This window comes from Neovison vison, chromosome X, assembly GCF_020171115.1.
Source record: "Neovison vison isolate M4711 chromosome X, ASM_NN_V1, whole genome shotgun sequence".
Classification (NCBI taxonomy): domain Eukaryota; kingdom Metazoa; phylum Chordata; class Mammalia; order Carnivora; family Mustelidae; genus Neogale; species Neogale vison.
The window spans coordinates 12,591,167-12,608,904 of NC_058105.1; the positions used below are offsets into that span (position 1 = coordinate 12,591,167).

Sequence of the window (17,738 nt, forward strand, 5' to 3'; positions counted from 1 at the left end):
CCCAGCATGGGCTCGATCCCAGGACCCCGAGATCATGACCTGAGCCAAAAGCACACATTTAACCAACTAAGCAACTCACTTGCCCCTTATAATTAGGTCTTTAATTCATTTTGAATAATTTTTGTATGTGACGTAAGATAAGAGTCAAACCTCATTATTTGCATGTGGCTATCCAGCTTTCCCAACACCATTTGTTGAAGAGACTATCATTTCCCTATTGCATAGTCTTGGCACCCTTGTTGAAAATCATTTGGTGGGGCACCTGGATGGCTCAGTGGGTTAAAGCCTCTGCCTTTGGCTCAGGTCGTGATCCCAGGGTCCTGGGATCGAGCCCCACATTGGGCTCTCTGTTCAGCAGGGAGCCTGCTCCCCCCACCCTGCCTGCCTCTCTGCTTACTTGTGATCTCTGTCTGTCAAATAATTAAGTAAAATCTTTAAAAAAAAAGAAAGAAAGAAAGAAAGAAGAAAATTATTTGGCCATACATGCAAGGTTTACTTATGGGCTGTCTCTTCATTGGTCTATATATTCATCTTTATGCAAGTACCATACCATCCTAATTACTGTTGCTTAGTAGTATGTTTTGAAATCTGGGACTGGGAAGACTCCCCAAGTTTGTTATTTTCAAGATTATTTTGGCTGTTTGGGGTCCTTGAGATTCCATATAAATTATAAGAATTTTTTTCTATGTCTGCAAAAAATGTCATTTACATGTTGGTAGGAATTCCATTGAGTTTGCAGATTGCTTGAATGGTATAGGCATTTAAGCAGTCTGAAGTCTTCCAGCTCATGAACATGAAATGGCTTTCCCTTTATTTTTATTATCTTTGCTTTCTTTTAGCAATGCTTTGTAGCTTTCAATGTGCAAGTCTTTAACTTCTTTGGTTAAGTTTATTCCTAAGTATTTTTTCTTTTCTGATGCTATTGTAAAAAGAGTTTCCCTTTTTAATTTCCTTTTTGGATTGGTCATTGTTAGGATATAAAACCAACACTCAAACCAACACTCAAAATCAGTTGCGTTTCTATATAAAATTCAATAAGAATTCAGTCTCCTCATTTCTGTATAAAATGCAACTGATTTTGAGTGTTGGTTTTATATCCTGCAGCTCTGTTTAATTCATATATTAATTCTAACAGATTTTTGTGTGTGCGGAATCTAGAGTTTTTTATGTATAATATTATGTCATCTGCAAACCAGAATAATTTTAGTGCTTATCCAACTTGTATGCCTTTTTTTTTGGTTTGGTGTAATTGCTCTGGCTAGAACATCAGTACAATATTGAATAGCCATGCTGGGAGTGGATATCCTTGCTTTGTTCCTGATACTAGAGGAAAAGCTTTCACTCTTTCCTCACTGATTATGATATTAGCTGTGGGCTTTTCATATATGGCTTTTATTTTGTTGAGGTCATTTTTTCCCCCTCTCTTTGTAGTTCATTGTTTTTATCATGAAAGAGTATTGAATTATGCCAAATGCTTTTTCTGCTTTGATTGAGATGATTATCTAGCTTTTGTCTGTTGTTATGTGTTGCATTACACCGATTGATTTTTGTGTATATCCTTTCATTCCCAAGGATATATCCCATTTGGTCATGGTGTGTGATCATTGTAATGGGCTGTTGGATTTGGTTGGGTAGTATTTGTTCAGGACTTTTTTCATCAGTATTCATTGAAGATACTGGTCTGTAGTCTTTTTCTTTTACACTGTCTTTTCCTGGTAAAATGGTATCAGTAATTCAGGCCTTAATAGAACAAGTTTGGGAGTGCTCCTTCCTCTTCAGAAGAGTCTTCAGAAGAGCTTGAGAGGAATTGGTGTTATTCTTTAAATGTCTGGCATAATTCTCCTATGAGGTCATTTAGCCCTGGGTTTTCTTTTTGGGGAAGTTTTCAACTCCCGCTTCAATCTCCTTACTAGCTTTGGGTCTGTTCAGATTTTTTATATCTTCGTGATTCAGTTTTGGCAGGCTGTATGTTTCTAGGTGTTTATCCATTTATTCGAAGTTATCCTACTTGTTGGCATACAGTTCTTTGTAGGAGTCTCTTATAATCCTTTTTATTTCTATGGCATCAGATATAATGTCTTTTTTTAGCTATTTGAGGCTGTCATTTTTTTCTTAGGCTAAGGGCGTGTTGATTTTATTGATCTTCCAAGATATTATTTTTAAAAGACTATTTCTGTGTGAATATGGATTAAAATATGAAAGGTAATAGAAATCAGATTCTCCAAAATAGGAAGAAGATGGGTAGAACAGAAAGAGAAGAGGGCAGGTGAAAATACCATTCCAGAATGATTTCAGGGTTGTGATAGGGATTAATGAAAAATGATACTCTCCTCCCTGTACTTTTATCAAGTATTAATCAGTGCTGAATTATTTACTAAACACTGGGAATTGTTGGACATAAGTTCTCCATCTTCACAGCAATAGGTATATTGTCTTGCATCTTCTTTTAGTAATAATGGGGAAAAAGCTACAGAGTGGGAGAGTTATTTCAGATTGATAGAGAATGTCTTTCTATCACCCTTTTTTCTTTTCTGCATTTTCTGCATCCCATAGGGGAAGAGCCTCAGCTAGAGTGGTTAGGAGCTGAAATTGCCAAACCCGTCTTAGAAACTCAGCTCGGTTGTTCAGCATAAGAACCAAGTGCAGCCTAAGTGATCCGTAGCATTAAATCTGTACTTCCCAGGGCACTAAGTAAAATTGTGAAGCAAGTAAATGTTTCCCACATCTGTCCCTTTATCTTGTTTCCTCTTTCTGATTTGGCTGTCACCCCCACACATAGAGAGACACCCCCCCAATCTTCCACCTTTTGTTCATCAGGCTTCTTTACCTTGAGGCTGATCTCAACCAGGTACAATCTTAATTAAATCAGTTGATGCTATTGTGTGAAATGCTGTTTGATTTGGCCCTTTCTGGAATATTTGTGGGTGGCAAGAAATGCCTATAAACTAAAAGTATCTAAATGTTTGATTGCTTGCCTGGGGAAGTGGGTAGACTATTGTTGAATAAGAGAGTAACTTGGTGTGTACCCTCAGTGCAGTGGAAATTTTTTGAAGGGATTCAAAGCCAGGGAGTGACTTGCAGGAGAGGATAAGAACCTATATTAGGATGACAGTAGTAGAGCTAACAATAAAAATAGTAGTTAACATTTATATATAACATAAATATGCCACGCATTGCCTTTCCCATTATATTAACTGATTCATTTATTTTTTTAAAGATTTTGTTTATTTATTTATTTGACAGAGATCACAAGCAGGCAGAGAGGCAGGCGGGTTGGGGGTGGCAAGCAGGCTCCCTGCTGAGCAGAGAGCCCGATGCGGGGCTCCATCCCAGGACCCTGAGATCATGACCCAAGCGGAAGGCAGAGGGGGTAGTAAAACTGAGGCACAGGAAAATTAAGAAACTTGTCCATGACGAGTAAGTGAAGGACCTGGGATTTGAAACAAGTTTGGATCATGAGTTGCGCCCAGAACCACAACTTTGTCTCACTTGTCTCAGGATTAAGCCAAATGGATATATTCAGGTTATGTTTTGGAGGTAGACCCCTCAGGGCTTGGTGTGTTGTACTGGGTGCAGGGAGGGAGAGAAAGAGGAAAAAAGATAAAGATAGCCTTCTTGGTTTTGGCCTGAGCGACTGAGTGGATGAAAGAGAGCTATGAAACAAAATGCTGGTAATGAAGAGGGAGAAGGCGGGGAGAAAAACAGGTTCAGTCATAGATGTGGGAGTGAAAGGGGAAATCAGAAATTCCATGTTAGCCGCGTTCATTTGGAGATACCTGTTAGACATGCGGATGGAATTGTCAAGCCTGGAGCTTCGAGACGGTTGAGCTGGCGATGGAAATTTGGATTTCATCAACATGTAGATGGCACATGGAGCCATGGGACTGAATCGAATCCTAGAACATAGAAAAGAGAGCTGACAAAGAGGACTTGAGGAATTCAAGGTAAAAGCGTGGCTCTTTGTAAGGAAGAGAGTATAGGTTTTGGTGTTGGCAACAGTGGTAGTTTCTTCAGGTTTTCTGATTATTGCCTCTTTTGGATCCAGTCTGCTGGTAAGTCCATGGAAGGATGTCTTTTTTTCTTTTCTTACTTTCCCTTTTGCCTTTTCTTAAAGTTTCCATCTCTGCCCAAATTCTTTTTTTTATTTTTATTTATTTATTTGACAGACAGAAATTACAGGTAGGCAGAGAGAGAGGAGGAAGCAGGCTCCCTGCCAAGCAGAGAGCCTGATGTGGGGCTCGATCCCAGCACCCTGGGATCATGACCTGAGCCGAAGGCAAAGGCTTTAACCCGCTGAGCCACCCAGGTGCCCCTCTGCCCAAATTCTTCATGTGCACATGTATGGTATCTGCCTTTTCCACAAAATACTTTAATATCTTAATCATAGTTATTTTTATTTTTACATGCTTGTTTCATAATCCAAAATCTCAACATTTCCGGGACGGGTCCTGTGCTGAATCCTTTATATCTTGATGTTAGGTCATTTTGGTCTTGTGGTTTTTTTTTTTTTAATTGAATTTTGGACATTTTATGTAAACAGTGCTGGAGACCAAGGTAAACAGTATTTCTGGTCTGCAACGGGCACACCTCTCCTGTCAGCCCATGAATGTGTAGGTTCAGTCAGGCTAATGGGAAGTCGAGCTAGCTTTGGTGTTTGTTGTGGCCATAGCTGCTTTCAGTGCCCCACTGGAAATTCCAGTTCTTGGAGTGCTTGGTGGGGGGGGCGGGGGGGGTGCAGAGGGCCTTGCTCAGTATTCCCGTTCCTCGCCCCCAGGAGGGGAGGTGGATTGCTGTTTCTTATTGTTATTCTTATTGCAAGTCTCCTGGGAGGAACAGAGTAATTTCTTTTTTTTTTTTTAAGATTTTATTTATTGGGGCGCCTGGGTGGCTCAGTGGGTTAAGCCTCTGCCTTCGGCTCAGGTCATGATCTCAGGGTCGTGGAATCGAGTCCCGTATTGGACTCTGTTCAGCGGGAAGCCTGCTTCCTCCTCTCTATCTCTCTGCCTGCCTCTCTGCCTACTTGTGATCTCTGTCTGTCAAATAAATAAATAAAAATCTCTTTTAAAAAAGTTTTTTTAAATTTATTTGATAGAGACACATTGAGAGAGGGAATACCGGCAGGGTGAGTGGGAGAGAGAGAAGCAGGGTTCCAACTGAGCCCGACGTGGCGCTTGATCCTAGAACCCTGAGATCATGATCTGAGCTGAAGGCAGATGCTTAGCAACTGAGCCACCCAGGTGTCCCCGGAACAGAGTGATTCCTTGGTCCTCCTGCTGGAGTCTCAGCATTAAGCAGGGTGTGCGCACCTTTGCCTCACTCTGAATACCTTGTCTTAGAACTGCCACTTGGGGCGCCTGGGTGGCTCAGTGGGTTGAACCTCTGTTGGCTCAGGTCATGATCTCAGGGTCCTGGGATGGAGCCCCACGTCGGGCTGTCCCATCAGTGGGGAGTCTGCTTCCCCCTCTCTCTCTCTGCCTGCCTCTCTGCCTACTTGTGACCTCTGTCAAATAGATAAATAAAATCTTTACAAAAAAAAAAAAAAAGAACTGCCACCTCCCCTCCAATGGCAGTTGAACGTCCCAGGCTGGTGCCCCGGTAGCCATGGATTTTCTGTCCCATCCCCAGCAGCAGATGGTGTTTATTCTGTGTCTCCTCTAGCAGTGGTGACGTTTTCCTTGCCTTTCTTCCGGACATAGATGGGTTTTGCCTCAAGCGAGAGGGGGGTCCAGGATTATGGCATCTCTCGCATCTATGTTGCAACCCGTGCCAGTGGTTACGAGCCCCTCTTTTCTCTTAGGTTTACAGATTTCAGACTGTCACATTAGCTCCTACCAAGCCTTTAAGAATCGGTTCAAAATCCACTTGTTTTCTTCTTCTGCCCTTTTATGGCAGTCATCACTTGCTCCTGTGCCTTGTCAGTTGTGAAGCAGTTCGCTTCTCCTGTCTCTCCGCGGAAGGACTTTTCGCCCTTTGAAATTCAGTTCACTTGGTTGCCTCGCAACCTCAGCTTTCTGATGAACTAAAAAACCATAATTTTGTAGATGATCTGGCGTTTTCTAATATTTATCATGAGGGATGGTGATGTTCTTTTGCTGCTTTTAACTTTGCTAAATGGAAACAGAGCCCCTGTTGAATGTCCCCGTGTACCCTGTTGTTCCCTTTCTTTAAAAAAGCCCTTCCCGGGGCGCCTGGGTGGCTCAGTGGGTTAAGCTGCTGCCTTCGGCTCGGGTCATGATCTCAGGGTCCTGGGATCGAGTCCCGCGTCGGGCTCTCTGCTCAGCAGGGAGCCTGCTTCCCTATCTCTCTCTCTCTCTCTCTCTCTGCCTGCCTCTCCATCTGCTTGTGATATCTCTCTGTCAAATTAATAAATAAAATCTTAAAAAAAAAAGCCCTTCCCAGTTGAGGGAAATTGGAAGGGGAGGTGAACCATGAGAGACTATGGACTCTGAAAAACAATCTGAGGGTCTTGAAGGGGCAGGGGCTGGGGGAGGTTGGGGTACCAGGTGATGGGTATTAGGGAGGGCACGGATTGCGTGGAGCACTGGGTGTGGTGCAAAAACAATGAATACTGTTACGCTGAAAAGATATAAAAAAATAAATTATTTAAAAAAAAAAAAGGCCCTTCCCACCTCTCTCCCCCACCCTTGCCTTAGGGTAAGGCTTGACCCCCTGAGCCCAGCCTGCCTGCCCTCTGAGGTCTGCCCTGTGGCCATGTCACCAGCCTCAACTTGCGCCCAAGGTACAGAACCTTCCCAGTTCATATCTGAGCAAATCATACGTGCTGTACAAAAGATCATCTCTTTGTGGTTTTTATGTGTTGCTGCCTAAGAAACATCTTCCATCCTTGAATGAGCGTTTCCTTCTTTTAAGATGATTGAGGATTTTGATTGTTATTTCTCTTCTGTGGATTTAATCATAGGTTGTGGTTTTATGCAAGCAACACAAGTGTTTATATAAGTGAGAAAGGAAAGATCCAACAAAATATTATTTACAAATTAGTTCCGTTAATGATGCTATTGCTCTTGGCTGCTGATTAAGATTGGCGAGAAAATAAAATTGTTCCCAAATAGGTCTTGAAATCTGCATCTCTCTCTGCCAAATCATGTAGCAAATAGAAGGCAGGTGTGTGTCATTAATCCGGCATTTCAGGACCGGTGTGTCCAGGTTGGTGTGCTAGGGACGGACCCCCTGGTCACACCGGAGGGGGTTGTCTTCTGCCACAAGCAGCTTCCTCCCTTCGTCTGAGGTGCTGCACAAAATTTTCTCTGCCACAGGATGAAAAAGTTTGGGAGGCCCTGAACTCTAGATGATTTCTTATGTCCTTCCCCAAAACTGTCAGGATTCTTCAGAGGTTGGGAGTAAAGTAGTGGCCGTGTATGTGTGAGAAGTATCAAATGGTGAATCTGGGCCGGGTCCTCGGCGAACCGCTCACCTGTGTCCTCCTTTCAGGCTCAAACCAGTCTGGCGAGAGGGTTCTCATCACCTGAGGCACTCACCCGAGCTCATGTGGTGACGTGGCGGAGCTGGGCCGCAAAGTCAGGTTACAGAGTCCTACTTTGTGGGCCGCCTGGGTGGCTCAGTGGGTTAAGCCGCTGCCTTCCGCTCGGGTCATGATCCCAGGGTCCTGGGATCGAGCCCCACATCGGGCTCTCTGCTCAGCGGGGAGCCTGCTTCCCTCTCTCTCTGCTTCCCTCTCTGCCTGCTTGTGATCTCTGTCAAATAAATAAATGAAATCTTAGGGCTCCTGGGTGGCTCAGTGGGTTAAGCCGCTGCCTTCCGCTCGGGTCATGATCCCAGGGTCCTGGGATCGAGCCCCACATCGGGCTCTCTGCTCAGCGGGGAGCCTGCTTCCCTCTCTCTCTGCTTCCCTCTCTGCCTGCTTGTAATCTCTGTCAAATAAATAAATGAAATCTTAGGGCTCCTGGGTGGCTCAGTGGGTTAAGCCGCTGCCTTCCGCTCGGGTCATGATCTCAGGGTCCTGGGATCGAGTCCCGCATCGGGCTCTCTGCTCAGCAGGGAGCCTGCTTCCCTCTCTCTCTCTCTCTCTCTCTCTCTGACTGCCTCTCTCTCCATCTACTTGTGATCTCTCTCTGTCAAATAAATAAATAAAATCTTAAAAAAAATAAATGAAATCTTAAAAATAAATAAATAAATAAAAATAAATAAATGAAATCTTAAAAAAAATAAATGAAATAAATGAAATCTTAAAAAGGAAAGAGAAAGTTCTACCTTTTAACCATTATGACTTATTCCCTACATTTTAAATTATGTGCACTAGAAATGGTTCCTGATTTCTTCTCATGGTTTGCCTCTAGTTGAGCTTTGGGTACTTGCTGAGAGGAAATCATTTCCCGTGGCTGTATTAATGGAGTTTTCTGACTGCAGGATGAATGATTGGAAAGCAACCTGTTTGAAAATGATTTCTTTGTCAAATGTTATGGGAAAAGTAGATGCCTCTCCAGCTGGCTAAGTTTTTCCGAGCACTGAAGAAGGGCCTGGCACCCAACAGTAACAGCTGGTGTTAGCACAGGCAAAGCAAAGCATGTTGAAATACGCACGACGCGGAGTAGGACAGCGGCTGCCCAGTGTTCAGGAAGTGCTCAGGTCGAGACACGCAGATTTTCAGGATTGATTCATGTACTGACAGTGGTCATTGTCTATCGAACAGCAGTGCCAGAAAACGTCAGAGAGTAGACTGCTCCCAGGGTACTGAAATGGTTTCTTTGAAAGTAAAGTTCACTGGTAAGGTAATCTGACGGCATCGGTCAGTTCTTGTGACCTTGCAGAGGATTCTGAATGTTGAATAATTTTCTTTTCATCATCTTTCCCGTGGCGTGCGATGCTGAGACACTCCCTAGGAGCGGGAGGGGTCTCCTGCTACTGTTTCGGCTTCAGTTTGAGGTATAATGAATGCTTTGTTTGGAATTAAGAATATTTGTATTTCTTTTTCTCTCTCTGCTAGGTTGGAGATGTAGTAGAAGTACAGGCAGATGAAACCTTCCCCTGTGATCTCATTCTTCTGTCATCCTGCACTGGCGACGGAACCTGTTACGTGACTACAGCCAGTCTTGATGGGGAATCCAACTGCAAAGTAAGGGAGAGGAAACCTTGCCTCAACACCTCGAGCTCAGGGTAGTTAGTCATACAGGACTGCTTCCCACGGCTCCCAGTCTTTTATCTTGTTTTTTCCTATTTGTGCAAGTTTTGTATTTGAAAGCAGCTTTTATATAATTGTGTTTGAACGTCTAAGCAGTTACCCAACTTTAGGGAAAAGCGTGGTGTTCAGCGAGGAAAATCCATGCCCCAAATAAAAGCCACCACCTTTTCTGTAGCCCTGTTTGCATTGATAATCGACATATCCCATTCGATGTTTTCTTTGGGCTTTTTCAAATGAATGTCGTTGTAGGCTTAAACTATGTAACTATAAAAATAACTTCCTGTACTCTAACTGCCGATCTGTTTTTATTTTTAAAGTGATGATTTTCTTGAAAAATGTTTATTCATGGCATATAGGAACTCTATCTTGGAGTAGTTTGGTTGCTTTTTAAAAAATACCTTAGGGTTTTGTTTGGCAAATGTTTGTTCATTGCAACTAGGAAGAATTATAAACGAGCTAAAGTAAGTTTGCTCAAATTGGAGGCTAACTTTCTTCCACAGTACTTAATGGCAATCCGTTCTTGGCCGTCGTCCAGAGCTCCGCAGGGTATGAAGGTGTATCCTCTCTATGCTGTGTTTAAGGAAGGGCACTAATGTGCTCACCTCTGTGTGTATCCTTAAGGGGCTTTTCTCTGCTTGTTTTTTCCATCTGGAGTCGAGAACCAGAACTCAGTGTGTGAAACAGGAACTAATTCCGTACTTCGAGGGCATGGTGCTGACCTAGTGCTTTTAAACTGTTCAAAAGCAAAATTAAATTTGAGGAAATGTAAGGATAAAAATCAAGAAATCTACCTAAAGATGCCCTAATAGGGGAAAAAGTTGTTTAGAGGAAGAAAACTTTTAAGTGGCTTCTTTGTTCAGTTTAGTTGATCCGATCAGATCTGCTAAAAAGTACATAGGTTTTCAAAATCAGGGGAGAGTTTTAAATAGAACTCAGGCAGTTCCGTAATATTCCCAGAAGACTATGCGACAGCTTTCCCTTCTGCGTAAGTGGTGCAGTCTTGGAGTCTGTGTTAGCCCTCCTTTGATGATTTATAAATGGGTTTATTGGCGCCTGCCTTGAGTTCTGGGTAAATCAAGTGCATAATATACACTAGTAGAATATGCCAACTGTCTGACTAAAGCAAAACACATCATATCGCTGCTCTTCCTATGAAATGTAGCCTCTTTGGGCATTTTCAATGTGATTAATTATGCTATTTGTGTAGTGGAACTATCAATGAATTTTTTCTTTCAGTTGGCAAAATGTTAGCCTTCTTATGACCCAAAGGGTTATTTATGTTCAATTCATATGTATACATTGATACCGTGGTACCCTCTGGTGAACAAAATAACAGGGCTCAGTTCTATAAATAGGAGAAAAAGTAAATGGATTAAGTTTTTCATTGGGTTTTCCGTTAAGGATATGCATGCTACAAACGGAATTCTCTCTGCTGTCACTATCAGGGAAAGCTTTTAGTTTTTTCATTATCTTCTAAATCTCTTTGCAGTGGGGCTATCTTTCTAATTATTTGTAATATATTCGAAGAATAATACCATAAAATTTAGTTAGTGGGAAACGTGCATCAGTATTTGTATTATTCTGCCAAAGCCTCTTACAAAAAACATACTGTGTTGCCGGAATAAGGTGGGTGTACGATGATGAAAAGAATCCCTTTGTCTTGGTTTTGCTTTTTCTTCTGCTTTCCTCATCTAGACACATTACGCGGTACGGGACACCATTGCACTATGTACAGCTGAGTCCATTGATACCCTCCGAGCAGCAATTGAATGTGAGCAGCCGCAGCCGGACCTCTACAAGTAAGAATCCCCTGGTTGTGATCCGCCCTGTGCGATGGTCGGTTGACTCTGCCGCTCCTTGCCACCAGTATCGTGAAGAGACACCCACCACTTACCAGCCCTCCTTCATTCGTGTTTTTATGAGCTGTTCTTTCCTTCTGGCAGAGAAATGAATCAAATCAGCCTTGTTCACTACCAGCCCAAGATAAATCACTGTAGGCCCAGAGACCTTACCTGTGATTTTTCTTTTCTTTTTGTTATTTGTAAACACGACCATCTATCGTGTTTTAAGATTATGTTACCCCGTAAGGCTGCTCTGTGAGATTCGTGTATTAATCAGAGTTAACGAAAACAAAAATAAGCCACTGGGTATGTCCTCCAATATTAAAGAGAGGAAGGGGATATGGGGCCACGCACTATCCTTTTTTATGAGGATTATGCTGAACTCAGTATTGCAAATAGGCTGCTTTTTGTCTACTGTGATTTCCTCTATTTTACGATACTTGGGCTTTCTGGAGTAGACTTGCTGATGAACAGTCCTTGTAGGTTCTCAGAAATGTGGCATTTGATTTTTTAAGACTGGCTAGTTCGGTTGATTAGAGCATGCTGTTGAGGAGGGTAGAGTTAACAAGTTCTATCCCCACGTGGGCCAGTTAATCTCATTCTGCTCCCTCTTACAGATGGCCTCAGTTCCCCGTGCCAGGCATCTTGTTAACGAATTCTGTTGGTCATAATGGGGGGCCAAATGGTTGGATGGAGCTTAACACCAGCGCACAGTAGTGGAAAAACGGAGTATTCATCCCACTACGAGAACGGTGCCTTCCCTCCTTCCTGTCATTCCTGAGAGTAGGAACTAGGACCATAAAACAAAACAGCTGTTCCCTGCCTTCAGGGAGCTCAGACTTTGCAAGGCAGAGAAATATTTATTAAAGCTAGGCCTATAGTACAGCAACATAATAGAACGGACTGAAACAGCCCATGGAGTCGCAGAAGAAGGGGTGGCCGATTCTGCCTGTGCTAGAGACCAGGATGCTTTTCTGCATGTTCACATGGCAGCTCCTAAATTTATCAGTTACCTTAAATATGAAGGAGAATTTGGGGGCAGGGAAGGTTATTCCTGATTTTTCTGGACTAGACTGAGTGTCCTTGATTTGTGTCTTCAGAACACCTGTGCTTCCACAACCTGAGCCATGATCATTTACATTGTAATTGCCTGTTAACTTGTCTGCCTTTAGTGGGAGGAACATGTCTTTCTGGCTTCCTAGTGGGTCCCCAGCACCTACCACAGCACTGGCACAATTAACACGTGGTGAATAAATAAGCAGACCATCATACTTTGTGTACGTAGTAATCACAGTTCACTTTTTCTGAAAAACGATGATGCAAACTATAAAATATGCATAACTCTCTCTTGTTAAGGAGAGTTAGGCCGCCTTACCCCATTTTTTGAGAAATGCACATTATCCTGTGTCTAGCCATGTTAAGTGAGCAGATCAAGCTCGGTATTGCGATCAGCTGAATGAGAGAGGTTGGAAATTTCCGAGATGGTCATTAGTGTTTGCCCCCTGAGACTCAGGCAGTGGTTCTCAAAGGGTGATCTTGGGCCAGCACAGAGTCACCTGGAAACTTGTTGGGAATGCAGATTCTCACCTGAATCTAAAACTTGGGGGCGGGGCCCCAACGTGCCCCGTTTAACAAGCACTCCGGTGGGTCCGGTGCACGCACAAGTGAAAAAAACACTGAACTAAGGGGTTTAAGTTGTGTGTTAGCACCCGCTCTCTTCACATGCATCCAGAATAGAGGGTAATTATTTGTGGAACATATAAATGAGCGGGGATGTTCTGTGCCCGCACGGTGCCAAGTAGACTCTGAAAATCAATATTGAATCTTTGTGTTCTTATAACCCATACTATTATTTTTTAAATTATATGAAAATATTACACATTGTGTTGATTCAGCATAACTTTTTTCCCAGAAATATACTGGGTTTTTGTAGTTCATTCAGTCTTACCTCTTTTGTATTATCTGTATCTTGATTCATTCCCATTTACGTGGTATATATAGATCTTTACCTTGATAGAGAAGACACATTTGCCATTATGTTCTTTTTGCAGGTTTGTTGGGCGAATCAATATCTATAGTAATAGTCTTGAGGCGGTTGCCAGGTTAGTTTGTCCTTCCTTTCATCTGTCCTTTTCGGGAGGAGGCGGGTATATTTCTCTTTAAAGCCCCTTAAAATACCTGGGGTGCCTGGGTGACTCAGTGGGTTAAGCATCTGCCTTCGGCTCAGGTCATGATCCCTGGATCCTGGGATCGAGCCCCGCATTCCTCTCTCTGCTCAGCAGTGAGCCTGCTTCCCCCTCTGTTTCTGCTTGCCTCTCTGCCTACCTGTGATCTCTGTCTGTCAAATAAATAAGTAAAATCTTTTTTTTTTTTAAAAAAAGCCCTTTAAAATACCCAAATACTTCTCTGTATAGGAAAGGCTGGAGAGGTGAATAAACCTGGATTAACTAGCCGGCATCCCAGTAGGCGGGTGGTGTTGCAAATGATGCCGAGGGTGTCTGAATTTGCAGAGCTCCGGGCCCTGGGGGGCCCACATCTGTTCTGGTTGTGCAGTGGCAGACTGTATTGGGGGTACACCTGGAGAGTGGTGGCTAAGGGAGAGTAAATGAGGGATAAGGCAGTAGATGAAAAGCCGAGAGAATTACCTGGACTGAAAGAAAATGAAGGGCTAATCATTTATAATGAACCAATTCAAATAAAAAGGGCTGTTTTCTTCCCTCTTCTGTCATCCAGTTAATTACCTCAATTTTTCCACTTGGCCTTTATAGCCACGCTCAAAAGGAATTTAAACGCTGGCCGCCCAGTGATTGCCCCAAAGGCGGGTTTCCACTCTAAATATGTCAGTATGTCTTTCCACCTTGATGGCTGCTTTGCCAGTCTTCTGTCACCTTTTCTTTCTGTTGCTTGCTATCTGCCGCTCTGTACCGCTCTTGCTGTCTGTGAATCAGAATCCTTTTATCTGTGTGCCCCTCCCTTTACCTTTGCGTGTTGCTGGCGACTCTTACGCTCTGCTTCCAACTGTGCTGTACCCTCAAGGAGGTTCAGAGGGAAAGATCTTTTAGCTCATCCTGGGGTGTGAGCATATGATACAAGTGGAAAGATACATTCTGAACCCCTTGGAGATAGATGTGTGTTAGGGCAAAATATGTCCTCAGAGTTGATGATGCTGTATTTTGGGGGCTGTTTGCATAAGCTGTGTTCATTTTTCATTTAGGTCTCTGGGACCTGAGAATCTCTTGTTGAAAGGAGCGACACTAAAAAATACCAAGAAGATATATGGTGAACAGTTTTTAAGATCTCCTTATCAGAAATATGCTTCGTAAAGCCTGTGCATGAATAGGGCATGTTACAGATCGGACATGGCAGATACTTGCCGCTCAGTTTAAGCCTGTTTTAGGTGTTAGGACTTTATAAGATGGTAAATAAACTATAAATAGGACAATCAAGTACGTAGAATGAAAATTATAAATGATACGTCAGCTGGTGACTAGACTCAGGTTAAGATACAGCTTGGTGGGAAGTTGGCTGGCGGTCATACTTGTGACCTAGTTTTCACTGTCTTCTTTTATGCCTTAGGAGTTGCTGTTTACACTGGGATGGAAACCAAAATGGCTTTGAACTACCAAGGGAAATCTCAGAAGCGTTCTGCTGTTGAAAAGTTAGTGTGCACCACAATCTCTTTGATAGCGATTGAACTGTGATATAGTTAGTTTTTGGTAATTCCGAACAACAGCCGTTAACAAAGAAATAATGTCCATTACAATAGCAGCTACCACATTGAGCCCTTAGGTTCCAGAATTGTGCTTAGTGATTTGTATGTCTGATTTCGCTTAATCCTCTGAGCAGCAACGTGGCGGGACTCCTGTTAGCCTGTCTGCCTTGCACAGGAAGCAGTGATCTCCGAGCCGGGTGACTTACCTAAGCTCATATGTAGCTCTTCAAGGGCAAACTCTATTTGAATTAGAATTTTGCTCCCTTTTGCTGCTGGATAGTGATTTGCTGTATGTAAGGAAGTTCAACAATGTAGGTAATAGTCTCCTGCTAGAGCTTCAAGCCCGTTGTTCCAGCATGGACCTCACTGTCATTGCCACGGATATCCTGTGTATCAGTGGCACCCCCTCCGTCGCCCTACTTCAGATCCAAGGAGTCCACACTAAATATGAGGATTTCACACTGGCTCCCCCACCCTCTACTGCAAACCCTTAGAATTTAGGGAAATGGAAACAACCTACTCTTTCTTTAAGGGGTGAGTAGATACGGTCTATGCATGTGTGTGTCTCCTGTCACTTTTTAGGATCCTCCTTTTTTTTTTTTTTTTTTCCCGTAAGTGCATTAAGCTGGTCAGCCACTGCACTTGGGGAGCATTGGTGAGCAGCAAACAGATCAGGAGGTCAGGGCTGGCTTTTCCACTTTACCAGCTGAGCGTAAGGCTTCTGCAGTGATAACTGTGCTTACCCATCGTCCACAGGAGAGGCTTTAGGAAACTGAATGGCTTAATTTTTACATGGTTGATATCTTATATAGTTTTTAAATCCATAATATCTTCTTTTTCAGATCCATTAATGCCTTCCTGATTGTGTATTTATTTCTGTTACTGACCAAAGCTGCAGTATGCACTACTCTAAAGTACGTTTGGCAAAGTACCCCGTATAACGATGAACCTTGGTACAACCACAAGACTCAGAAAGAGCGGGAATCATTGAAGGTAATCAGTTTTATGCTGCAACTTTTTTTTTTTAAAGATTTTATTTATTTATTTGACAGAGAGAGATCACAAGCAGGCAGAGAGGCAGGCAGAGAGAGAGAGAAGGAAGCAGGCTCCCAGCTGAGCAGAGAGCCCGATGCGGGGCTCGATTCCAGGACCCTGGGATCATGACCTGAGCCGAAGGCAGCGGCTTAACCCACTGAGCCACCCAGGTGCCCCTATGCTGCAACTTTTAACTCTAGCTAAAAATTTTAACTCTCGCCCTTTGTGACCGAGCCACCCTTTATTGAAATGTTATTTTGATAATGATACCTTTTGTTGGCTTCCGAGTTTTCTCAGGTTGTATGCTAGCCCCAAGCTGTTAGACATTTAAGAAGTTTTATAGGATCTTTTTCTTTTACTTTAGGCATCTGTGCTTATTTTTAGCTCTTTAGTTAAAGAGTTTGAAACAGCTGATCAAGAATCTCAGGTTATATGTCTCTGGCTGTACCCAAGAATCTGTATGACTATACATGAGCTTGGAATATGTCATAAATAGATTCCTACCCAGAAACTTCGATCCTTTGTTTGTACTGGGAGGAAGGCAGAGAATTTAAGGAAGTGAAAAAGTGTTAAGAGGTACATTTACTTAAAAAAAAAAAAAAAAGAGGTACATTTACTGAAGTATAATGATAAAATTGGGGATGTTTTTCAAATGTTCTTTTCACATACTATGATGAGAACTTTGGCCAATGGGATAGTATCATTAGGAACTTTATAGCAACAGCAGTGCTTTTAGTATTGAAATAAAAAGAAAAGTTACCTGGTTCTTTATCTTGTACTTGTTGGCTAAAACTGTGTATCTGATCAGCGCGAACTCTTTCTTTTGTTTTAGGTTTTGAAGATGTTCACTGACTTCCTGTCATTTATGGTTCTGTTCAACTTTATCATACCTGTATCCATGTATGTCACGGTAGAAATGCAGAAATTCTTGGGCTCTTTCTTCATTTCATGGGATAAGGACTTTTATGATGAAGAAATTAATGAAGGAGCCCTGGTTAACACATCAGACCTTAATGAAGAACTTGGTCAGGTTAGAATGTATTTTTACTTGAAATAAGTTAATGTATTGGAAATATCTGTTCTTATACTCTAGCTTACCAATGTATGTGACCATTTCACGTTGGGAAATGTGATTCAGATATTCTTTTATCCAGGCATATAACAAAGACAAGCAGTGTTTTCATAGCTGTAGCATTCATTATCTTGTTGGCGAGGAGTAGCCCACTTGATATATTAAATTTAAATATGATGGAAATTTTCTTTACAACTCACCTGGCGATGTTGTTAGATTATGGGCTGTTGCTTTGGAACAGACACATGTAGTTGGTCTTCCTCAGCGTCTGTTACCAAGTGGGGATAGACTCTGGGGTGGTCAGTAAAGCTATTCTATGACTGTGTTTTGTCCCATAAGCAGCATTGCCTAGAGTTGTCCTGTTGATGTTGTCTTGGTACATTTCTGATCAGACAGAATACATTCCTAGCAAGCAGAGTTGTTAACTCCAGGGCAGGAATTTAAATGAAGTCAGAATGTGAGGGCATGTGCTCCTCAGAATGCTTTTTGCTTCGTATACCAGTGCGGCCCAGGCTGTGGCCTCATTTCTAAGGCAGGTGCGTTTGTTCCCAGTGTGGTATGGTCTAGCTATAATTCTTCAAAGGGTGACTTTGTAGGTGGTTTTCTCATCAGTATTGAGAAAGTTCTTCCCTTTGTCTGGATGTACTGTGTGTCACGTAATTCTCTTCACAGGCTGGGGGAATTTTTTGGCTTTCATTTAACTTTCATGATATTTAGAATGTCAAGGCTGTGGAAATGTCATTTCTATGACTGGGAGATGCAAATTCGGTTAATGGAACTGTGTGGCTGGAACAGGGCCTCACACTTGGTTTAAATGGTGCCAAGTTGCATCTACACCTCAAAACCCTCCTCCCGAATGTAGCCCCTCACGGCCCCCACTCTTTCTGTTCTTCACCCAGCCGTGCCTAGACCAAAGTACCA

General features: G+C 42.7%; 1 protein-coding gene across 7 annotated transcripts in view; it reads left to right on the forward strand.

Annotated features, from left to right (window-relative positions):
• The window catches only part of ATP11C (ATPase phospholipid transporting 11C), a 182,934-nt gene that overhangs the window by 102,314 nt on the left and 62,882 nt on the right, over positions 1-17,738 (forward strand). For all 7 annotated transcript variants that reach the window (XR_006382530.1, XM_044235658.1, XM_044235657.1 and 4 more), the window contains exons 6-12: positions 8,963-9,091; positions 10,853-10,956; positions 13,050-13,100; positions 14,213-14,277; positions 14,575-14,656; positions 15,553-15,703; positions 16,578-16,775. Coding sequence is in view for 6 of the 7 variants with exons in the window: in XM_044235658.1 (XP_044091593.1) it covers positions 8,963-9,091; positions 10,853-10,956; positions 13,050-13,100; positions 14,213-14,277; positions 14,575-14,656; positions 15,553-15,703; positions 16,578-16,775 (780 nt within the window). In the remaining variant the exon portion in view is untranslated. The remainder of the gene's footprint in view (positions 1-8,962; positions 9,092-10,852; positions 10,957-13,049; positions 13,101-14,212; positions 14,278-14,574; positions 14,657-15,552; positions 15,704-16,577; positions 16,776-17,738) is intronic.